The sequence below is a fragment of the Asterias rubens genome, chromosome 1 (genome assembly GCF_902459465.1).
Source record: "Asterias rubens chromosome 1, eAstRub1.3, whole genome shotgun sequence".
In the NCBI taxonomy this organism is placed as follows: domain Eukaryota; kingdom Metazoa; phylum Echinodermata; class Asteroidea; order Forcipulatida; family Asteriidae; genus Asterias; species Asterias rubens.
Window position 1 is genome coordinate 26432757 of NC_047062.1, and position 25298 is coordinate 26458054.

General features: G+C 39.5%; 1 protein-coding gene across 3 annotated transcripts in view; it reads right to left on the reverse strand.

Moving 5' to 3' along the window:
* LOC117296879 (pleckstrin homology domain-containing family H member 1-like) overlaps positions 1–25298 on the reverse strand; it is a 92428-nt gene that overhangs the window by 18504 nt on the left and 48626 nt on the right. For all 3 annotated transcript variants that reach the window (XM_033779997.1, XM_033779989.1, XM_033779980.1), the window contains exons 6-16: positions 22834–22903; positions 16886–18135; positions 12979–13057; positions 11330–11424; positions 10688–10940; positions 9680–9825; positions 4825–4935; positions 3256–3412; positions 2435–2610; positions 1666–1845; positions 459–680 (exon numbers count right to left, since the gene is read on the reverse strand). In XM_033779997.1, coding sequence (XP_033635888.1) covers positions 459–680; positions 1666–1845; positions 2435–2610; positions 3256–3412; positions 4825–4935; positions 9680–9825; positions 10688–10940; positions 11330–11424; positions 12979–13057; positions 16886–18135; positions 22834–22903 — 2739 coding nt within the window. The remainder of the gene's footprint in view (positions 1–458; positions 681–1665; positions 1846–2434; positions 2611–3255; positions 3413–4824; positions 4936–9679; positions 9826–10687; positions 10941–11329; positions 11425–12978; positions 13058–16885; positions 18136–22833; positions 22904–25298) is intronic.

Consider the following 25298-nt stretch of genomic DNA (forward strand, 5'->3'; position numbering starts at 1 on the left):
TCTATAGGTTTATCTTTTAAAATACTAAGTACTGTCCATACACATTTATGAGACAATTTAATCCACGGTCGGCTTCTTCTTGAAGCGAAAGTATTCCAAATTATTAATGATACTTCTCAATTGCTGTAGGAGTTCAAGCAAGGGTTTTGTTCCGGTGCAATCAATACATCAGTTACGGCCAGGTGTACATAGTAGAACACCCCCGTTTAATTATGGTTAAATCCTAATTTGCAAAGCGCCCCCTACATTCTCATTTGTTTTTCCCCACTCTGGGCTTCATTATGAAATTGGCCGAACTACATGTGTCATCAACATCTCTGTTCACCCAATTTACAGATTCTGACACTAAACCATTCAAGAGATCTACAAATCCAGTTTTCCCTGTGCCTTATTAACAGTGACTTAACAACATCTCAATGGTAACACATCTAGTGACAGAAATTCAACCTGACACTGACCTTTCCTAGTTTGACTGCTTCTTTCTTGAGTGGTTCAGAGGGCAATGTTGTTAATGGTTTCTCTATACTCTCCTTGTTGTAACACAGCATAGGGTGTTTCCAGCAGGAGCTGCTAGGGTCTCCATCCGTTACCATTAATCTAGAGATAAGCTTTTCAAACTCTGTGCCTGTTTCAGAGTTACCTCCTCCTGATGCTACTAGCAGATGATATAACCAGTTATCCTGTGGGCAACAACACACACCTTAATTACTATGAAAATTAATAACAGAGTTTAACCCTCCTACAGTTGTACTCTCTGATCATTCATTATCTTCTACACAGTTTTGAAGGATATGCAATTTGTCAGCCTTTAATAGACATCAAGTGGGGAAGGTACACAGTCAACTCTCCTACGGTCTGACCATTCAATATCATCCACACGGTTTTGAATCATATCATGGAATGAATGTTTCTACATAGTACACAGTCAACCCTCCTACTACATGTACCTAACCGTTTAGTTTTGAATGAAATGCACTATGCCAGCCTGCCCCAGAATATCATGGAATGAATGTATCTACACAGTACAAATTCAACCCTCCTCTTATCTAACCATTCAATATCTACATTTGTACCACATAGTTTTGACTGATAGATGTACTATATGCCAGCATGCAGTAGATCACGTGGTGAATGTCTATACACACAGAGCAATCATTTCTACTTTTAAGGGCTATAAAGTAATTCCAGACAACTGTAGGACTGTAAGTATTGTGTATTTCACAAAATATGTGCCTTCCCCACTTAAAGGAAGAATACAAAATTGGTTTTGCTACAAAACATTTGCTGGCAGTGTAAGCACTTAATGTAATCCACCACATACATAAACTGACAAACCTGGAGAAGTTTGAGAGCGATCAGCCAACTGGGTCATGGGAAAATAGTGAAAAACCGATTACATATTTTGCATGACATCGATGCAAAAAAAAAAAAAAAAAGAAAAAAAAAACGCTCACTGAGCGATAAACTCCCAACGCGAAACTAGATAAGTTATTTCTCATCAAATATGACAATTCAGACAGAAATATTTCAAGGAATGTTTTCTACTATCATCATCGATAGGCCATGTAAGTTTGATGTAAGTCTGTGATCTTTATGATTTTCGTTTCTTACCAATTCTGTAACGTTCCTTTAAGAGGATGATGATATAAAGAGATGCAAGCCTACCTTATCTTCTTTACTTGTGAATATGAGATACGTCGGGCTCTGTTGGATTGGCCGTTTAGCTGGTGTTACACACAATGAATACTGACAGTCTGTCTTGCCATCCCCTTCATCATCAGAGTTCTGTGAATGGTCAACTTCTTCTACTGATGCTTCGTTCATCTCAATGGATCCCATGGGTACCTAGAACAAAAGACATGATTGTCAATTAATTGCATGATTGGGGTCGTTAGCGTAAATGAGCAAAATTAACTTGAAGGGATACTTTGCCTTCAGATTGGGCGCTTTGGGCTACAAAAAGCAGTTGTTATGAAATGGATATGGTTGGAAAGGTGTTTTAAAAGTAGAATGTAACGGTACACACAGATATACCTCAAAGTTGTGTGGTTTTTCTTTTACTTTGCCTTTTGGAGAAAAAATGATTGTTTTGTTCCACAAAATGGAGAATCGTAATAGTTCATGAAGTAGAAGGAAACCACCAGGATATTTGTGGGAATCATTATATGCCACTTTAAAAAAACTTTCCAACCAGAGTCTTTTTTATAACAAATGCTATTTATAGCCACAAGCGTCCAATATGAAGAACATAGTGCCTTATTACACATTGATGTTGAGCAATAACTTGCATTGTATTGTTATTTATCCCAAAGTAAACATTCATAATTTAATTTCATTATGGCTTCTTATATAGTGCTCATATACATCACTCAGTGACGTTCAATTTAGTCTAAAGGATTAACATGTTTTACAGGGGTGAGCATCTTAAAACTACCTTTTCTCCTTGTTTCTTGAAGTAGCAGAACTTCTTATGAGCAAGGACACACCAACACATCTTGGAGTGACCATTCTTGACTTTGGTCAACCAGCCTTCCATAGTAGACTTGCCTTCATCACTTCCCTTCTCTACAATGGCCCGTGTGTTGTGCCGACATAAGACATTGTTCAACACTAAGTACACACACACACACACAGTAGAATAAAACAACCGTTAAATTACACATCTAATGCTTATATATGAACTGATTTATTATGACAAGCAAACCCGGGGTACATTTTCCAGTAAAATAACCATTTGAAACCATTCAACAGCATGGGTTGTGTGTTGTAGCACAACTGTGCACAGAAATAAAACTTCAGAAGAAACCCCAGAGATCCAGAGAAAACCCACGCAGTCAGGTATGGTATGGACTGAAAACCAAATTCACATAGTGCCCAGGGTTCTAGAGGCAAAAGGTGAGGAAAGATACATTACCACTACGGCCACCCGAACAACCTGGGCCAAATTTCATAAAGCATGTTAGCACAACAATTTGCTTAGAATGAAATTTCTTTCTTGATAAAAATAAGATTACCAACCAAATTTCTAATTGTTGCATATTGCTTGTTACTGGTATTCAGCTGTTGTTTGCTTATCCTGAAAATCACACATAAATTTGGTTGGTAATCCTGTTTTTATCAAGGAAGAAATTTCATGCTCAGCAAATTTTTGTGATTACATGTTTTATGAAAATGGGCCCTGGTTTTATCCACAGATTGCTAATTCTTGTCAAGGTTGCCCATACATTCTCAAAATCAAAGTCAAAGCTACAATACCTGTGATCCACTCTTCCATGATGGCGGATGACCCGGCCGTCAAGTAGTATGTCCTCTTGGTAGTGACAAGTTCAAAGGTCAGCGAGCCCTCTGAGCGAGAGATCTTACTCAGCGTGTCCAGAGGGATTCTACCGCGAGGCTTTCTACTGGAGTCATTCTGGAGAGAGAAGTGGAGGGGAGACAGAGAGGTGGGGGTTTCAAAAACAGGATGTCACTCAAAGGTCAACAGACTACGTCTGGTTAATTTGTTCCGGCCACTGCTTGGTCTGTTTTAGGATGACCGTACACTTTAAGCTACATTAGCGCTAACTACTCCAAATCCTTCTAAGTCCTTCCTCTAGGTTAGAGCGCAAATTAAAAAGAGTTCACTACCGTATGCTGCTATTGAGTTGCGCATGCTTGACATAAATCCAAGCATGGCAACCTTATCAGAGGTTGAGTTACCGTATGGTGAAGGATCCTATCCTAGTGTTAAGATTAAACAGTTAAAAGCTTACTTGATGCAGGAAAGTGTTATCCTTGTCTGCCTCAAACAAAAATAACTCTGAATATGTTCAAAATATACGGCACAGGCACAGAGTGTCATGGCCGAGCGGTCTGGTGCACTTGGCTCAAGCATGTATCTCAAGCTATATGGTGTTGTCAGAGTGTGGGTTCCGGTCCAGGTTCTGGCACTTGTCTCCTTGAGCAATACACTTGACCATAATTGCTTCATCCTACGGATGGGACTTAAAGCCGTAGAACACAATACACTTTTCCTGAAGATAAAAGGCTCACCCCTTGCTTTATAAAATGTATACAAACGGCAAGTGTAATTAAACGACTTTACAGCAAAAAACACTGTGGCTTTGCATATAACGCCCCAAGTTTGACCCAACCTTCACGCATGGACACTCCCTAAAATGGGAGAAAAACAGATTGAATGAGCAGTATTTAATGAGCACTGATTACCCTTCCTCAGTCCCCAAGGGCTAGAAAATCTGTATCCCCATGAGGCCATCCATTGATCCCCACACTAAGTCAGTCAAGGCTGGCTTAAAGGTCATCATCAGGGACTAATTATAGGCATTATACACGTTACAATTAGTAATGATGTCAAATATTAATCAACCCTCAACAGACGGTTTTTACTCTCCTTCATATTTATGATTGATAAATACCTCAGACAGTTTCGCTATTCCTATTGGTGGAGAGCGCATCATATGGGGGTGTTTAAACCGTTGATAATGACCAGTGTTTATACCTCGACTTCGTCTCGGTAAAATTATCAAGAACCAGGCCTCGTTGGGATTTAACCACTAGTTGAAACCCTCTTCACCACACATTGATTCCCTTAATTAAGTACAAGGTTAAAAGTACAATGACCAGGGTCAAATCTTTAGGCTCTTACAGTACAAGACCTCCAACAAAACGTAGCAATATTGGACAAGATTTTACAAGGAATCTTGGACACTACAAAAATTATTGTCTTTTCATGTTTTGTAAAATTGTAAAACCTTGTTACAATTTATCAAGGGACCTTTGCCAAATTGCTCTCGTGTGAATGGAGCTATTGTAAAGGTTTCTCACCATTGATTTATAGTAGCAGAGCTCTCCATCTCTAAGCACAAACCATCGTCTTTTCCAGCTCTTCATCCTTCCACCAAATTTGGTCAGCCAACCACTCTTTTCCAGAGGGCCCTGTTCAATTCACAAAAACAGAAATAACAAATCAATTACCTTCAAAACATTTCATAATGCCGTTAAGAACATAAATTCATTAAGCACTGGAAAGTTTCACTTTGCAAACAGTCCATGTCATGGTTATTGGAAGGGATTTGATATTCTCTGATTTCATTCTTAGCGAATACACATTTTTACTGTAAGAATATCAAGAAAAGGTTGCTGCAGTTTTAAAGCACCCCCTTTCTAATTTTACATTGGGATGCTGCACTGTACATGTACATGTATATACCTCCATTCACATACAACTATTCCAAGGCACAGCATATTTATAGAATGCTTTTGTTTTGTTGTAACATGTGGCTTTACGAAAGAGTAACAGAAAAAATAAACTGAAAGCAAAAAAAGTTGGCAAACTGGGTGTACAGTGCAAATGACAGCATGAACATAGATTCCAAACAACGTGGCCAAATTTCATAGAGCTGTTAAGCACAAAAGTAGCTGAGCACAACATAATTATGCTTACCAAAACAAGGTTACCAGCCAAAACACCATGGCCAACGTGTACAATCTGTGACTGGTATTCTGATTATTTTGGCTAGGCAGAATTTTTTAAAGCAATATTTCCTGCTTAAGCAGCTCTATGAAATTGGGCCCAGAAGAGGGATGCAAAAATAACATGGATGGAACAACCGAAAAATCCCACTCTCCAAATTAGCTTCTTCATAATGAAATTCGGAGGTTGTCATTCACTGCACAGGGCCAAATTTCATCACTGCTTAACGGCAAGCAAATAGTTGTGCTTACTGTCGCAGAACAAATTTGCTATGATGTTAACATATTTCACAGGTTAATAAGACAATTAGGCGGCCATCTTGCATGTTCACAATGGATTTATATTGTTATGTCACTAATTTTTGTGCAGTAAGCAGGTAAGCATCGGAGGGTTAGCATGCCTGTTTGTGTGCTTACGGTAAGCAGTGCTATGAAATGGAAATCGCGCAGTAAGCACAAAATCAGTCGCTTAGCAGCTCTATGAAATTGGGCCCAGAATGGAATCTACTGTTCAAATATTAAGTAGTAGAATAAACCTAAGAAAGGAGAATGATTACGATGACAATAGTGATTTGCAACTCAAATATATTGAGCAAAGTTTCCTAAAGAGTTCACTGCATCCGTCATGAAAACATATTCAAAATGTATCAACATATAAAGAACATTTGGCTCGCAGCAAAAAGTCCTATCGCAAGTGTTTATTTTTTCAATTCCTTTTTCCGACTGCTAATGAATCATTACAGTCGAAATGACACATAAGATTGTAAGAGGTATCAATGTAATGCATTGATTTTTCTATGAGGAGAGTGCTTGGAAATTGCGTACGGAATCAAGGTCAATCAATCAACGCATGTTTACAATGACTCATTTTTTGGACTGTATACAATGAGTCTGGTACCCCTCAATGGGGCGCCACTCCGACCACATCAGTGAAGTTTCAATTCTCTGATGAAATGAGACTAATTGTTGACAAAACCTGCTTCGGACGGATGCAAAATGCAATTTGGAAAAAGTCAGTCAAACCTGTGCATCGCTGAGACTAGCAATGCGGATGAACAGGGTGCACATTAGACAAGTCCCCACAACGTCTCTGGAGTAATCAGTAGTACCATCGATGGCAGCCTGCATTGTCCTAGGCCACTAGGCTCAGCAGATACCGAGCTTTCAATCAATAAATGGTCCAGGCTTTCAGGTCCCTACCAATCATTGTTTTACAAGCAATTTTTTCTGGCTTTGATTTGAGCATCAATGAATAACTTCCCAAGGAGGGTTTTGAGCAAACAGAAACACATCAAGTGAATTACCATGCTAAAGGAAACACCGACTCCCCACGGGGTAGCTGAGTTTCACCCTGCGCAAATTGCCTGATTCCTTGTGTGGGTTATTGCCAACATGTGGAGTACCCACCAAAAAAAGTCAAAGTTAAAAAATAGCAGCACGTCGGAGTATAAAAAGAGTATTTTCCGAAAAAAGGAAAAAAAAAAGAAAACAGGATGGGACTTGGTCGTGAACACGTGGTTCATGTTTGTGTCAAACTGAATAACATTCCATGCAGTACAAGTGGATGAATGTCAAGCGTTTCCTGTTGCAGCCTATATATCTATCAAGTATTGACATATAATTCCAGCTTCCTCCAATGTGCATGGGATGTAGTCAGGATTTATTTAAGGAAGCATGAACACTGTGCCGGATCCTTGCTGTCAGGACAACTTGAAGGGTCTGTCCAGATAACCTCAATATCAATTCTTCTACTAGCAACAACAGTGAGATGAGTACAGTTTGGGTACCATTACGGATTTGTGTGGAGAGGGTGTAGTACTACAGATAACTCTCCAACTTGTCAAAGCTGTTTGCTATTTTGACGGGCCTTAGACATGACTCTGCAAGAATTTTATTAGCCTTCACAAAAATTTGATTTTTTCAAAAATGTATGTTATTATTTTTAGAACGCTAAAGCAGACTCTATGCTCAAATTGCTGCGTATTTTGGTCCGGAGAAGCCATAAGTCCTGCTGTGTAATGTACATAAAAGAACCCAGTGCACTTATCGAAAAGAGAAGGGGTTCACCCTTGTGTTCCTGGTCTGATCGGCAGCATATTTCACCACAGCACCTTGTAAGCCACTACGAGGTGCTAAAAGGAGTACATCTCTTACTTCAAAAACGTAGCTACGCACCTTGCAAGAAAACCTGATATTATTCTGATTTATGATTATCATCAGCTTGCTAGCGATCTCGTTCACTTAATTCATTCTCAAAGAAATTGAAACAGCACCTCTTGAATATGTATTTGTAGATAACTAGTACATACACTAATTGTACAAAGACTGTGGTGTTGATAATTATTTTGATTGATTAGTCTGGTCCGAGTCATTGTTTGTTTTTTGTTTCTTTGTTCTGTTTTTGGTTGCTTTTGTTTGTTTGTCCTTGTCAGCCAAGTCCTTGTCTGTCTCAGGGAAATATACAAAAGCATTATGCCTAAACTTTTTCCCTGCCTGTTGACTAGTACGTTAATTTCTGTATAGTTATTATCTTCAAATTTCTATACATTGTATTACTGTTAAGTTATCTGCAGCCGATTTCACGAAACTCTAGGATTAATCCTAACTTGAGTTAGGACGGGTAACCCGTCCTAACTTAGGATGGGTTCAATGCGTCCTACGTATTTGGATACGGAATTTAACTCGTCCTAAGTCCTAAGATTAATCCTAAGTTAGGAAGAGTTTGGTGAAATCGACGGCTGGCATCCCTCCCCATTATTATACTCATCGATATTTGTTTTCTACTGTATGCTTAATTGTTATTGTCGACATGGAAAATAAATGTACATTAATTACAGATTACAGATTACAGATCTTCAAGATAAGGACCTGTGTAGCATCCACCATAAAGGCAACCCCCTTCTCTGCTTCATTGTCATCTTGCTCTCCCAACCATCTGCGCACCTATTACCACATATACATGTAGCTCCAAGGCTTTCTTAATAATCCAACACTGTATGGAAACTAGATCTGCAGTTGTAATCTCTTGGGGGTACGTAATGGTGGCGCACCTCGGACCGTTGTGTGAACTAAGTAGATGTCTCTGCTTGAGGGGGTAGATTTCTTGCACTGATTGATCTACTGTGTGGGTTGAGTGAGCATGTCTACCCGTTTAAACACTCAAGACTTTCACAAAACAACGATTCAAGTGGTTTAACTAACTGAGGGCATCCTTGGTTTGATATTGTGTACACGTAACACATGGGATGTTGCTATGAAAAGCACGTACGAACAAAAAAAAATTATTCAGCGGGTGGACAATCGTGAGATGTACATTATGCTTTCATTGCATCTGATCCAAACAGATTCAAAGAAGAAGTCAGATTATACTGAGCTCAAATTTATAGAGCTGCTAAAGCAGAAAATATTGCTTAAAAATTCACTGCTTAGCAGAAAGTACCAGGATACTAGTCACAAATCGCACATTGTATTTTGGCTGGTAAGCATAATGTTGTTGTGCTTAGCTAGATTTTGTGCTTAAGCAGCGCTATGAAGCTGGGCTTAAGACATATTGGTCATTTGATACCTCTTGCATGCATTTTTAACTCTGATGGTTGGTAAAGTGCAGCCTTTAGGTTTATACAGTAGATGCATATCATGCACAAATTCACTCTATGTGCAGTATTTCCACAAACTATGCATGACAACCAATCAAACAACGTAACTTTCAACAAAATACTTCAATGCATAATATTTTCTCCTTAACTAGAAAGCACAGAGCAAATATTGAACAGGGAGGTTGATGAGCTATGTAAATTTTTAGTGTAAAAATGGTGGTTTTATGAAGGTTATTTCTTTGCAATCAACTAGCAGATGCAAAGGATACAACAAACCTATGAAAATGTCATCGCAACGGGCAGTTTACATGGGAGGTCTTTACTGGATGTTATGGTAAAAATTGAACACTTCTAACGGTTCATAGTCATAAAGATGAGACTACACTATGCAGGATTGTTAAGGTGCTGGCACTTGCTTCTTTGGAATTTCTTTATTATTTATATAATGTTGAAAACAAAAAAGTTGTCACAAACTCTGTACCATTCCATTCCATGACAAAAGCAGATTATCACCAACAGTACACAAGAGATTTACATGTACATACTATACACGAATGCATCATCATTATTTTAAGGACATTTGCATGTCATACATATTGATAGGAGCTTACCTTGCGTACGTTCTCAGCAGTGAATGCAGCACATGTCTTGAGTAGTTTAGGTTCCGGCTCATCAGAGTTTGTACTATCACTGCATGAGACTGCATCAGGTGGGATGGCATAATCCGCCTCAGAGCTACCAGACTGAGCTGAAACCCCTACGTTTACAAACAACACCATGAGTTGAGTCACAAACACAACAATCCTTCCGCAAAGTAAGTCTTAGCAAAGTTGCTATTATTATCTATTTTGGTTTATGAGATGAAATAACATCCTCTTGGAAAATCTCTAGATGGGAAATCCCTGCTTAAGAGTGAAAATTCACTCCACAAACCGATCTCAGGTTTGGAGTTGGATTGGAGCCAGGAAGCGCTACCACTCTGTTAACCTAATACCTGTATTGATTCAGTTGTGGGTGATACAGTGGCAGGCTTGAGTTGAAACTACACTGCCTTAAGTAGTGTAGTGGAAGGGATACAGGTAGTACCTGGGGACTGAACATTTGGCACAGATGTCAGGTGTAGTGGACACACCCTTATGGGCGGGGTAAAGCCACCACTCTCCATCATTGACCGTTTCACCATTTTACTTAATGAAAAACAGCAACCTTTGTGGAAGTTTGGAGAAAGGCTGCAGTGAAAACATGAAAAATACTTGTAGAAAAGTCTGTTTCTGATGTTCTTTATCCATTTCTTGTGTTGTTAACCTCACTTAAAAGACTCTAACTGGCTCTTGTAGTAGGTTTCGGAGCGATACTTGTCACCAAAGTTTATTAGGAGCAACTCAAAGAGCTAAGATTGATCTTAGCTGCAAATCAATCGTAGTTGCTAAGACAAATCACTATGATGGTAACACTGGCAATTTGTCTTACAATGAATTTTATTGCTTTGTGTAATCAAGCCCAGCATTTTTTTTTTTTTTGCTGTGGATGTCCCCTTAAATGTAGAAGTGAGTGTAAGAAGAACTTTTTTTTTAACAAGGAAAAAAGCAGATGGAGAAAGGTTTGATTCGGTTGGTTACCTCTTTTCTGGCCTAGTGTTGGGGTTGGCGGCATTCCAGTAGCAACAATGAGTTTCCTGGACGGGCTACCAATAAAGCCACTTGTGACACTACTCGTCTTGCTACTCTTAGCCGGTGACCCTGAAGTCGATGGCCTCCTGCCAATAGACCCAGACGACTGGATGGATTGCGAGAGTTTGGACCCCGAGTGTTCTTCGTCGGACGAATCTGAAGAGTCCCCGCTGAATGGCGTGCTGCGAATTTGATCGGCGTGCTGTTAGAGGGGCGGAAGAATACATCTTATCATCTTGGAAATTATAATCCCCAGAAACTATATTTTCATTAAATGGGTCTCAAGAGTAATGACTTGCTGTTGGCCGATTTCAAAAGCCATTACCAACCACAGTTATAAATGAAACATACCTTAGTGTCAAAAAGATATATATACTATGGACATGATATTCTTTGGAGCACAGATACTTCAATGCACTTGATGAAGGAAAAAACATAAGATTTAAATTTAATATCTCTCTTGAATTTCTTCTTAATAAAAATGTTTGCAATTAACAAAGTTCCTAAAACATAGATTGTGAACAAAATAAATTGTTGGGCAAAACAGAAACCAAAGTGCGTTTTGACTTCCACTGCAAGTTTAATACTTACCCCTCGAAGAGTGGTATAAACCGGTACTGCCATGTCTTTGTACATGGCTGCAGTGCTTGACCCTTCCCAAGACTGGCAAATGGGGGCAGGGCAGGCTGCAGAGGGACAAAATTGAGAGTTTGTAACAGAACACTGTTAATAATAAATGGTTATATCCCACATCTTTGGGGAAATACTTTCAAATTTATGAAAATCATGCACAACACAACTTCCCTGCCTCCTGAAACTGAAAGAAGAAAATGTTAAATAAAAAAACAATTTTTTTGAAGCCTTTACGCAACTCCGAAAATATATTATGAGATTAGTAACAAGTTAGCTTAGTTGATTTGGATACAGAAATTACAAAATGTAAGATTTTACAGCTAGCGCGTAAACATGACTTCTTCATCGAAGTGCTCTACCTTCAAAAATCTTCAAAGAAATGTAGCAATTAATTGTATAAAATCTTACCTTTTGAGACAAAATTTAAGACGCACTCCAACTTGAGAACAACCTCCCCAAAATATAAAGACCCCACTCTAAGAATCCCATGGCCCTCAGTCCAACCCACGTGACCGGCCGCAATTAACGTAATTAAGTATTTCCAGGAAGAAATTCACACTGACAGAGCCGAAAACAACAACGGCATTCTTCGAAATTCCACTTCCCTTTTCTGCAAAAATCAGACCTTCATTAAGTGCTGATAATTGTCAAACTCCCATGAGAACCGTGCTCAACTCTCACTCCAGCGGCTAAAATGTTTACGGATAGCTTTTTTTCTTATCAGCTGAGGTGCTTTTTTAACGACATCCTGCTAAAATGAAAGGTTTCCTCTGCTTTCATCACCTAAAACACTACATACCCACCCCCCCCCCCCCCACCATCTCAAACTCCCCGCACAAACAAGACGTTTTTGGCTAAACATTACTGATGGAGCAAAGCCAGAGAAATTGATATGAGCATGCTCAAGGTTGGCTTTGGTATGGTAGGAGTTCAAAGACATTTTATGATTCATGGATACTTTGATAGATTGTGAGTGATTGCAAATAGATGCCTCAAACTTGACCTGTTGTGACATGTGGTTCCTGAATGAGTGAAATCTTACAATGTTTCTTGCATACAATTTGTACAACTAATTGACCCTGAAAGCCTCATATGAAACATCGCTTTGCATTATGAAGGCACAATTTCCCCCACTTTCTTCCAGGGACCTTTATCTGAATGCAAGTCCTGCAAAGTAAAACTGCCTACAAGTTTCACATTATGAGTGGCTTGGAAAAAGACGCCCAAAACTATAAGCATAAAACGTTGACACTACTTTGGTTACTTGACAAATTGTTCTAAAGATTTAATTGCAACGATTGTTTCCCCTTCCCCCAAAAATGTGCGCTTAGCAGTTTTATCCAAATAGCCCCATATTCCACTCAAGGACATAATCTCAGGCTTGGAATTTCATGTTTAACAGGGCAAGGCCTTTTTCATTTTGAAAAAGGGCACTTCCATTGGAAAATCTTACGGCTTTAGGAAACTTATTAAAGGGCACAAGGCCAAGGCCAGAGCAAGGTAGGACCATGTCCTCAAGGATCTATGTGTAACTCAAAACCTGCAACCTGTTAATTACTACCCCCACCCGGTCCCTCAAAAGGTTAACCTTGACTGATTGGACTTACTTTTAGATGGGCTTGCCATGTTGTTGACACTAGATGATATCGTCATTCCACGGTCAGCAATGGTGTAAATCCGATTCTCCTGATACAAACATGAAACAAGCGATGTACAATAATAAGCTGATTGATCAAAACAAAGGCTATCTGACAGCGACATTTTATCCTGTACGGTTGGTCAAATTGGTCAAAATGAGTGTTGTCGAATAAAGTCACCTACATGTATGGTAAGAAAGAGGGGGCATGAGTGTGGTCGACTAAAGTCACCTACATGTATGGTGAGGAAGAGGGGGCATGAGTGTGGTCGACTTAAGTCACCTACATGTATGGTGAGGAAGAGGGGGCATGAGTGTGGTCGACTAAAGTCACCTACATGTATGGTGAGGAAGAGGGGGCATGAGTGCAGTCGACTTAAGTCACCTATGGTAAGAAAGAGGGGGTATGAGTTCAGTCGACTAAAGTCACCTACATATGAAAAGGAAGAGGGGGCATGAGTGTGGTCGACTAAAGTCACCTACATGTATGGTGAGGAAGAGGGGGCATGAGTGTGGTCGACTAAAGTCACCTACATGTATGGTGAGGAAGAGGGGGCATGAGTGTGGTCGACTAAAGTCACCTACATGTATGGTGAGGAAGAGGGGGCATGAGTGTGGTCGACTAAAGTCACCTACATGTACATATGAAAAGAAAGAGAGGGTATGAGTGCAGTCGACTAATGCACCAAAGAAAGGAAGAGAAGTACAGATGTATAAGTGCAGTCGACTAAAGTCACCTATGGTAAAGAAGAGGGGGTATGAGTGAAGTCGACTAATGCACCAAAGAAAGGAAGAGGAGTACAGATGTATAAGTGCAGTCGACTAAAGTCACCTATGGAAAAGAAGAGGGGGTATGAGTGCAGTCGACTAAAGTCACCTACATATGAAAAGGAAGAGGGGGTATGAGTGCAGTAGACTGAAGTCACCTACATACATGTATGGTGAGGAAGAGGGGGCATGAGTGTGGTCGACTAAGTCACCTACATGTATGGTGAGGAAGAGGGGGCATGAGTGTGGTCGACTAAAGTCACCTACATGTATGGTGAGGAAGAGGGGGCATGAGTGCAGTCGACTTAAGTCACCTATGGTAAGAAAGAGGGGGTATGAGTGCAGTCGACTAAATTCACCTATGGTAAGGAAGAGGGGGTATGAGTGCAGTCGACTAAATTCACCTATGGTAAGAAAGAGGGGGTATGAGTGCAGTGGACTAAAGTCACCTATGGTAAGGGAGAGGGGGGTATGAGTGCAGTGGACTAAAGTCACCTATGGTAAGGGAGAGGGGGTATGAGTGCAGTGGACTAAAGTCACCAATGGTAAGGAAGAGGGGGTATGAGTGCAGTCGACTAAAGTCACCTATGGTAAGGGAGAGGGGGTATGAGTGCAGTGGACTAAAGTCACCAATGGTAAGGGAGAGGGGGTATGAGTGCAGTGGACTAAAGTCACCAATGCTAAGGAAGAGGGGGTATGAGTGCAGTGGACTAAAGTCACCAATGCTAAGGAAGAGGGGGGTATGAGTGCAGTGGACTAAAGTCACCTATGTTAAGGAAGAGGGGGGTATGAGTGCAGTCGACTAAAGTCACCTATGGTAAGGAAGACGGGGTATGAGTGCAGTATTTAAGTAACCTATGTAAGGAAGGTGGGGTATGAGTGCAGTCGACTAAATTCACCTGTGGTAAGGAAGAGGGGGTATGAGTGCAGTGGACTAAAGTCACCAATGGTAAGGGAGAGGGGTATGAGTGCAGTCGACTTAAGTCACCTATAGTAAGGAAGAAGGGGTATGAGTGCAGTCGACTTAAGTCACCTATAGTAAGGAAGAAGGGGTATGAGTGCAGTATTTAAGTAACCTATGTAAGGAAGAAGGGGTATGAGTGCAGTCGATATAAGTCACCTATGGTAAGGAGGACGGGGTATGAGTGCAGTCGACCTAAGTCACCTATGGTAAGGCAGAGGGGTATGAGTGCAGTCGACTTAAGTCACCTATGGTAAGGAAGAAGGGGTATGAGTGCAGTCGACTTAAGTAACCTATGTAAGGAAGAAGGGGTATGAGTGCAGTCGACTAAAGTCACCTATGGTAAGGAAGAAGGGGTATGAGTGCAGTCGACTTAAGTAACCTATGGTAAGGAAGAAGGGGTATGAGTGTAGTCGACTTAAGTCACCTATGGTAAGGGAGAGGGGTATGAGTGCAGTCGACTTAAGTAACCTATGTAAGGAAGAAGGGGTATGAGTGCAGTCGACTTAAGTCACTTATGGTAAGGAAGAAGGGGTATGAGTGCAGTCGACTTAAGTAACCTATGGTAAGGAAGAAGGGGTATGAGTGCAGTCGACTTAAGTCACCTATGGTAAGGGAGAGGGGTATGAGTGCAGTCGACTTAAGTAACCTATGTAAGGAAGAAGGGGTATGAGTGCAGTCGACTTAAGTCACTTATGGTAAGGAAGAAGGGGTATGAGTGCAGTCGACTTAAGTAACCTATGGTAAGGAAGAAGGGGTATGAGTGCAGTCGACTTAAGTAACCTATGGTAAGGAAGAAGGGGTATGAGTGCAGTCGACTTAAGTCACCTATGGTAAGGCAGAGGGGTATGAGTGCAGTCGACTTAAGTCACCTATGGTAAGGAAGAAGGGGTATGAGTGCAGTCGACTTAAGTAACCTATGGTAAGGAAGAAGGGGTATGAGTGCAGTCGACTTAAGTAACCTATGGTAAGGAAGAAGGGGTATGAGTGCAGTCGACTTAAGTCACCTATGGTAAGGCAGAGGGGTATGAGTGCAGTCGACTTAAGTCACCTATAGTAAGGAAGAAGGGGTATGAGTGCAGTCGACTAAAGTCACCTATGGTAAGGAAGAAGGGGTATGAGTGCAGTCGACTTAAGTCACCTATGGTAAGGAAGAAGGGGTATGAGTGTAGTTGACTAAAGTCGCCTATATATATTGTAAGGAAGAGATATTAGGGTAGAGATTATTGATGTGAATGATTTGCGTCAAAGTTCCTATTAAATGCCTTGAAACATTGTCATAACTATTTTTATGCACATACAATATTTCACTTTTAGGATAAGAAAGGCTGCCTCGTGTAGTCTGCAAAAAAAAACCAGGTGCATTCTTTGTTTATAATAACTAAATTTAACAATATTTAGTGTCATGGTTAAAAATAGGAAACCTTTAGAACCAGAAAGACGCTAGAATATATCAGAGATAAAAATGGATGAATGTTTATTAACTTTGTTTAGTTAGTGAGACATTTTTTCATTATAATTAGTATAGTTGAAAAAGGCAAATTACAGATTGTTGGGAAAAGTATATAGTTGCCGCTTGAATACTCACTAAGTATAAAGTTCATACCAGAACCAAATCTCCAGAGAAACAGTTTCGCCTCAAAACTGTCTAGGTTGAGAGAATAGTATTTGAACACCAACAAATTACCGTTGCTATATTTCAATTTTAGAAAATATCAAATTGACAAACTATAAACAAATTTTGTTGTTGCACTTGCACAGGATTGGCACTTTTGAAAAGGTTTAGGGGTTGGTTTGAATGGTGTATTTATTGAACAATGAAAGATCAAAATAAAGACCCCTCCCCCCCAAAAAAAAAATAATAATAATAATAATAATAATAATAATAATAATAATAATAATAATAATAATAATAATAATAATAATAAATATGTGATTTCTAAGATGGAATGATTTGCAACAGGCATGAAATTTGAGCCTTTCAGGATATTCAATTGCAATTTTTCTGAATTTTCCAAGGGAAAAAAACAATTGGAAATCAAACCAAAGTACAAACAATATCATGCCTGTTATAATTAAGATGATACAATGCAGTGGAAAACCAGCCCATAGGGCTGCTGTGCCTGCAGCACGACCCATAAATACTCACCCAAGATGGCATCTTGTGTAGTGGAGGAGGAGGTGGAGTCAGTTTGTTCTTCTCAGCAACCTTACTCACTGACTTAGAGGACTCTTCAGGACTATCCATACTGAAAAAATCATCCGGAGGTTCGTCATAGTCGTCATCATCTTTCCCTAGGATTACCTTGGTATTGAAGGAAGTTAAACTCTGATATTTGCTTTCGGATTTATTGGGTGATTTCTGTTTCTCAATCTCCTCTTGGAAGAGATCAGCATAGTCGCTGTTTCTCGACTCCAGAGCAAATCCTTCCTTGAGGAAGACGTCATCTTCGTCATCCTCATCTGCCGTCGTCCCGGTGTCCATTTGCAATGAGGATACGTCTTTCAGAGAGTCTGAAGAGAGGTCAGCGATTGCTTCATTCTGCGATGGAGTTTGGTTGTTATTCCTGTTGGAGGATTGCTGGAGAACATCAGCTGTTGCTGATACTGAGTCAGCTAATGCTTCTAGGGTACCTGGTACTTTCACAGAGTGTGATGTAAGGGATTCCTTGTTATTATTGAGAGTCATGGCATTTTCGCTGGCGAGAGTTAAACTTTGGGCAAGACTTTTCCCGCCTCCTGTATTGGGAGAGGCAGGGGTAGGTGGAGGGGCATGTAGGGCAAGAGAACTATCTGAAATGGACATAAGTGATTGCTGGCTTCCTAGGAACTGATCTGGCGGTGGTAAATTAGTTGCATCGTCATCCTCAGTGACTACATGCACTGGTACCCCGTCATGCCCACAGTATTCACAATGCACGATAATGTCCCGATGGCGATCAAAGTCATTGGGAGCGGAGTCCGTGTGTCCGTTCTCATCATAGCTGTGCTGTTTGGTGAAGTCATAAGCGTGGAGAGGCTGCCTGCGTGGCCATGTGTTGTTTGCCTCCTCATTCATGTCATTGTCAGACATCCAAGAGTCTTGGAGCTTCATCCGCCTCTCGCAAGCTGCACACTGGAACGTCTCATCCCTTAAGGGTCTGTCCTCGCCCTGTTTAATAAACTCCTCATGGACTTGGATTAAGGCTGAGACATGAGAGTCGTCTGGACTCTTCCTGTTCCTGACTGGAGGCTTAGGCCTCATCTCTACCTCCTCAATTGTTCTGTTCTCATCCAGGATGTTTTGTAGATGATCTCTGATGCTTGCTGATGTTGGACGATCAGGAATATCTGGTGGCTCAGAAAGGAGTGAGGTTGGTCGTAATGGCGGCAGATACTTCTCTTTTGGAATACTTTTTTCTATGAGAGAAGACAGAAAAATGTTACATTAATATCATGAGTAATGTATAGAAGAAGATTTCCAGCAGCAGGTAATTCAAAGGTGTATTTGTACAAGCTATCCATAGGAAAGGTGAACAGTCTTATAGAAAAAGTAAAGATTCAACATTTCCATTTTTGGTCAACCAGACTGAGAGGATTTCTTTGTTTCATTAAAGTACAAATGCACAGTATGTAATTTGACTGAGTATATTTTTGGATTTTCTGCTGTGGTGCATGTACATCGTAAGCTACATGTAGCAAAACTACGAACATCAGCTACTATTTCTATTAAATGCTTACTCTTTTTTGTTTGTGAAACATAGGCAAGAGTTCTCTTTTCTAAAATGTAATTCAACTAATGTTAATCAAAAATGTCTTGTCTCAAAAAAGCAACAAACTATAGAGTCACAATCATTGGTGACAAGGCTGGATACTCTACAGTCTTCTCCAACAGCTAAGCTTGCAAATACATCACTCAAATAGCAGTCAAAGACTTTTTATAACCAAGCCACGTCGTATCGGTACTTTCTTGAGCCGTTGTTTTTATTCTGAGCATTGCTTAGTCAAGATGCTTTATTTAAGTAGCTGTCGTCAGTGTACAGGTAAGTAGTCTGTGCTAATTGTGAGGAGTGACAACCTGCAGAATCTACAGTACTATTGTCACTTCCTATTACTCTGAAGCCGTGTTTATACTTCCTGCAAATGCAAATGCGATATAAAATTGACGTCACAGATTTGCAACAACCAATTCGCATGAGTTGAGCTGCGCTGTGCTCAAATCTCATGCAAAACATTCGCAGTGAAAAACAAAGGTGTGACGTCAAATTTATTTTGTATCCTCATTCATAGGAAGTATGAATCGGGCTTAGCAAGATTGTGTGTTTACTAAGCATGCACCATCTATTCCTAACACCATAATTAATACCAGAAATTTGTGGGGATTGCTTTATTATCTGAAAGATGAATCTAAGCTGTTACTGTGGACTGGTGCTAACTGTTTAGTGACATGGGTCTGCATGACTTAAAGATTGTTTAGGGAGAAAATGCTTAATGTGGCGACAGTAGAGACACATAAGTTTTAGAAGAGCTACATGTACATTGGATTGAATACACGAATGTTATTATATTGCCCATGGGCATGATGTACAAAGTCTCTTTATGGTCTAGAGGGTTGAAGCTGGAACCTTGCATTCCAATTGATGGTAAAACAATTTGAAAGCAAAGACAGATCAATTAAAAACCCTGCAATGAAAAATCCTGATCTGAATAATGCCAATTAAGTTGTCTGACCTTTCTTTAACCCTGCAATATACATTCATTATCTGCAGAAATTTCATGTACATGTGCTTGTATTTTGTAAACATTCATGATGTTGAAGTGTTCACTGCATTTTACAAAGCTACAACTGTCTAAATTAGACTGCCCAAACTTGCTATAAAATGTAAAGCACTTGGTTCCTTTGCAAGTCAATACTGTATGTCAAAAGCGCGTTCATCTGCTGCATGTACATGTACAAGGTTTTGACTACTTCAATCTTCATAGCTGACATACGTGCGTTTGTGTGTTATTTTACCCAAATCACTTATTTCATAATTCATAGTCATAATTCTTATGACAGAAGCTGATAATTAGGAGGACCTTGAGACTCAATGTAATTCCTAGATGCGCTTCTGGCAATCGTTGGAGCCAGTCTGTACATTACACAGGTTACTTACATGCACATTTACATATTTGCGAACAGAACGGTCCACTTCTGAACTTAAACTCATCACTGAAACATCATCAGAGTCACATTGATTCTAATCAGGGAATCATACAAACAATGTGGCCCAGGCCTGTATGTTTCGTTTTTGAAAGGGCAAGGGCACCTCGGCATTTTCTCCTTAGTAAAAGCATGGAGGAAGGAAGAGAAGGAGTTCGAACGACCCGCCCAACCGCAGAGTAACAAAAGAAAACCCTGACAATGGCCCTGTCTGACCAGTGGGAAAAGATAGGAGACCTCCAGTAGCCTAGGACGGCCGATTAACGAGCGGGATTAGATCTCTTTGTACAGAAGGAGTGATACCGCCACTCTGCACCGTTGCCTGCGTGCAAAGATGAATTATTGGAGACAAGAATTGCAAAAGTACACAGTTTCTGCATATGCAGTGTTTTTTTTTTTTTCTTTCATGGATGCGCACCTGGTACAAAGTGCACTTGGTTTTTTTTTTTCACATGAAAATCGGAAGTGTAGAAGGTGAGTTGTGATTGACTTCTTCAGTTACCGTTTGTGGTGTTTTCATGGAAATATCATAGCATTTTTCTTTTTTCATTTTTAGCGACTTTCCTGTCACTAGCGGTGGGTACTAGCACACGAGGGTGGTTGGTATTCAATTGTGTTTTTCGATTTGGAGGGCACAAGCGTACAAAAAATGTATCAGGTCTCAAAAAAGTTATTTTTTTCTTTATTATATCCATACGACATACGACACCACAGTTGCGTGAAGAATCAAGTGCGCACACGCAAGCGACCGTTAAACGACCGCGGTACCACGGGTTCGGCTTTTGAAGTCCCTTCGTTCGAGCTCCTCCATGGTAAAAGGCACCCTATGATGCAATTGTAAATTTCTACTGTGCATTTTAAGGGCACCAAGGCAATGACAACGGGGCATTGAGGCCAAGGCCTTTGTTGCCTCCATGAAGTATCAGGCCTGGAGGCAATCAATGTAATTTCAGAACAAAGTCTCATGTATGAGTTACTTGAAACCATAAAGTCACCCATTGGGCCCTAAACATGTTTCTGTATAAATATAGATAACTATAACACAAACACTTTGCTCTATATAATCAGCCCAGTGTATACACGCTGACGGCGGGACAATTTTTCCACATCTTTTTCATTGGTGAGTCAGAGTTCTGGGAATTCCATTCAACAATGGTCCCCTCTTTCCAGCCTGATGCTGATGGAGACTAAAGATGGCAGACAGTTTACACCATCACATACAGGAATAAATTACCCTCATTTTATGGGGGTTGTTTTCTTCAGGGGAATAACATGATTAATGGACCTTTCAAGCCTTGTTGCGCATTATTCCCCATCGAACGCAGACCGAGCGGAGGGAAAAGCACTTTTATTCTACTGTATCTTTGGATATGTTTAATAAATAAATACATTAACAAGCTGAAGTATTAACACACATTATTTCCAGTCTATTAAATTGCTGACACTTATCTACATGGCAGGGCATGTCTTCTATTTTGAATGAATTTCTCAGACAGAAGCCTTCAAAATTTAAATTTTTTCATTAACCTTATTTTGCATCACACCAAACTTAAAATGCAAAGAAAGGGAGGGCAAACCATGTAACAGACGAGATGTTCGCTGAGGAATGTCTGTATATCAGTAAGTATTGCTGCTTATTTCCACTTACAAATCTATATAGAAATAAAGAAACTATTCCCCTTTATTCTGATCCCTCTTCATCAATACACAACAACAAAAATCTCAATTATAAAAATAACAACAAAAACAAGTTAATGATCAACAGATTAGACAAAGTTTCTGAACAACACTTAGGGCCTAACAAGTTCACTTCTTTCAGAAGACTCAATAACATGTAGAACTCTAATGCAACAAACAACATCAGTCTTATTAAAGGGACACATTGCCTTGGATCGGGCAAGTTGGTCTAGGAAAAGCGTTTGAAAAACCGTTTGTTATGAAATGCATATGGTTAGAAAGATGTTTCAAACTTAGAATACAATGTTCCACACAAACATACCTCGAAATTGCATGCTTTTCCTTTTACTTCACAAATTAACACGGTCGGCCGACTGTGTTAACACCCTTCTAATTATGTGCATTTTATAACAAATGGTTTTCAAACGCTTTTCATAGACCAACTGAACCGATCCAAGGCAACGTGTCCCTTCCACTTGCATTCAAATTTTTTGCGCATGTTGGTAGCTTGCCACTAACCAGCAGCAGTTACTAACCGCATCTCTGGCCATAGAGGGCAGCATTCAAATGAACACAATGAATATTTCAAATATGTCAATACCAAAGCATGACCCTACCTTTAAATGATCTCACTCTAAATATATTATTCACAAGATAGGTAGATTTAAGGATATAACAGTGATGTAAGACACCTCTTTAAAGCCTCATTGCAATACAGTACATGTAGCTGTAGCACCCCCAGGCATTCCGGTGTGTTTATATGAAGACATGCACTATGGGTACTCAGTGTGAGCTCATGTATCATAATCTACCCATACAAGCTTTAATTAATGCATCACAGTAACATGCACGTCATCTTCATCACAAAAGAAACAGAGAATAAAGAACAAAAAAGAAACTTGACTAACAGCTTAAAACAAATATTGACTTGAGTTTGCCAATAATCCTCAACGCTGAGTCTTAACATGGTCAGAAGTACTAAGAAAATTAGGCCAAATAAATAAAATAAAAACATGTTGAGCGTCCTGCCTTTTTTCCAAAAAGGAAGTAGGACGGCCGTTTTTTGTTTTTTGGGGTTTTTTTTTTAATGGTCGCTTGACAAATTTTTTAAGGCAACCAACTGGCTTATAAAGGTGGGACAGACATGTAGTTGAGCGTCTACCTCTGCATGCATGAGTCTAGAGCAAACATCAAAATACAAATAAATTATGACTTGTAGCTAGAGTTGTATTATTTACCTCCGAGTTTGGGATGTCTTATTATGTGCAGCTTATTTTCTTCTCGTAGTTGCGAGTTCTCCTCTTCCAACTGCAAAGAAAATGAAAAAGAGATTTGATAAATTTGTATGAGTTTCAGTTTATTAATTTGGGTTTTTACCCATACACCGATGTGTGTTAGCACTGTATTCAGTTTCAGTTTGATAAAAAACTAAATGCATTTGAATCAAATTGTTATTCTCTCCAAGAAAAAAGAAAGAGGGTTCATAAAATTAAGGTAAATCATCAGTCACAACAAATTGTAAAATCATAAAAAAATAAAATTAAAAAAACCATCAGGACACTATGCAAATTATCACAAACTTAATTATTTCAATGTGAAAACAAGATGGATGAAATGAATGAATATTCATTGAACTGAAATCTTACATAATGTATGTATTTATACAGATTTGTGAGTAAAAAAAAAACCACCAAGCCTTAATTTAGAGAGTTGGAACTAGAGAGTTATTGGTGTGTTTAAATTAACTTTGTCGTCACCTTTTTTTATTTGGTACAACATTTAAAAAAGACTTCACCTTATCTTTAAACAGACAAACAATAATACTTGGCAGTAAACATGTTATAGAATGTTTTTAATCTCAAAGCTCACACATTCATACCCATAACAATCAATTTCAACAAAAAACAATTTCCATCTGAAATACTGTCAAGAAATGAAAACAATAGATTTTTTTATCTCCAAAAATAAGAAAACTATTGCTTATTATTATTTTCAAAATCACAACAAGCCCACTTATGAACATCCTGCAAACACATAGTGAGTTTCATTATATTCAATAAATCATTACCATCAAATGTTATGTAATTGTTCACAGGTTGAATGTAATGTGTTTATTGAAAACTAGAGGATGGGATATCCTTCCTTTTCTAAAAGTAAGTCTATGATTTCAATAAAAAAATACAAAAAAAGAAAACACAGTTGAAGGTATTTTTCAACATTTATGTCATGTACATTTCATGCAGTAATAAACATAACTTGCGTACTATTTTCATAACCCATAATAAGCTGAAATGTATTTTTCCTGAGCTGGCATTCTTATCTACTGTGTCAAAAGAGTTGCTAATAATTGTTCACTCTTCCTTCAAGGGAAACACAGAGTAAACCAAGCACTACATATTGAGCAAGTTGCTTCCATTCACTACAGACTAACAGGATTAATATCAGTCTCAGGCAAGGCCCGCGTCACTGACCCTCTATGGCAGCGTACACCCTCTCCCAGAGGCTGGCCATAAAGACTATAGTGCTTTGTGCTATCTGGTTTCCTCCATGATGGGGGGGGGGGGTAGTCTTCTTAACGTCATCGTCAGTCATTCATACCACTATAATAATTAGGAATTACCTTGCTCATAACCCCCTCCATTTTGAATGCATAAAATGGGGGGGGGGGGGGTAGGCCCCCTATTTATTCTGAATAGCAATATGCTGATCATTGTAAACTAGTCAAATATGTGGTGCACATCGGATGTTCTTGTGTTAATTGTCATCAACATTCCAAGATTCTTCATCATATGTCTTGTGTGTGCAGAGTTTGTGATTAATATTCGAATGAATATTGTATATTGTATGTTATAGGCCATGTCAAACTAGGTAATTCACTTTTCTCCTGAAGACGAGTATACTGTTTGAAACGTCAAGACCAAACCGGCTTTTTTTTTTTTTGACACATGGTTGTACCATCTCCATGGTTGTACCCGCAAGTTTACTATTCATTTAAAGCATGGAGGTAGCTCCATGTTTAAAGTTTCTTCCTATGAGGTAATTAAATGTCAAAGTAACCTTAAATGTAGAATTTTCACTTGAATTGGATTATAGAAAGACTATTAAATGAAAAGATATATTGTGCTACTAAAGTATTCCTTGTCATTAATTGCAGTGTGTTTACTTGCCTCATGTGACCTGGGCCCAATTTCATGGCTCTGCTTACCGTAAGCACAGAATCGGTGCTTACGGAAGCAGGGAATTATGTGCTTACGACAAGCGTATTTCACGGGTTAGTGGCGAATTTTGGCTTCTGCGTGTGCGTACTCCCCGTTACTAGGCATTCTAGGCTTGCGAGGCTAGCGCAGAAATTCAGTGCTTGCACGTAAGCGGGGAATCGTGATCGTAAGCGCAGAATTCGGCGGTAAGCAGAGCCATGAAATTGGGCCCAGGGCTTGATGTCACAAAGCGCTAAGATTCATCCTCAGATGAGTTGTCAGTATCACCATGATAGTAATTTGTGTTACGACATTACACTTTGCTTGGCGATTAAGATTCATACACATCTTAAGATCAATCTAAGTTCTTTGTGAAATCGACCCAAGGTCAATCAAAACACCTGGTGCCCTGGCCACCCCCACCCTCACAACTCCCCCTCCCCCTCAAACAAGTAACCAGATATGCAGTGCCAGGTTTTCAAATAGTGTTCAAAAAGGTGTGGATT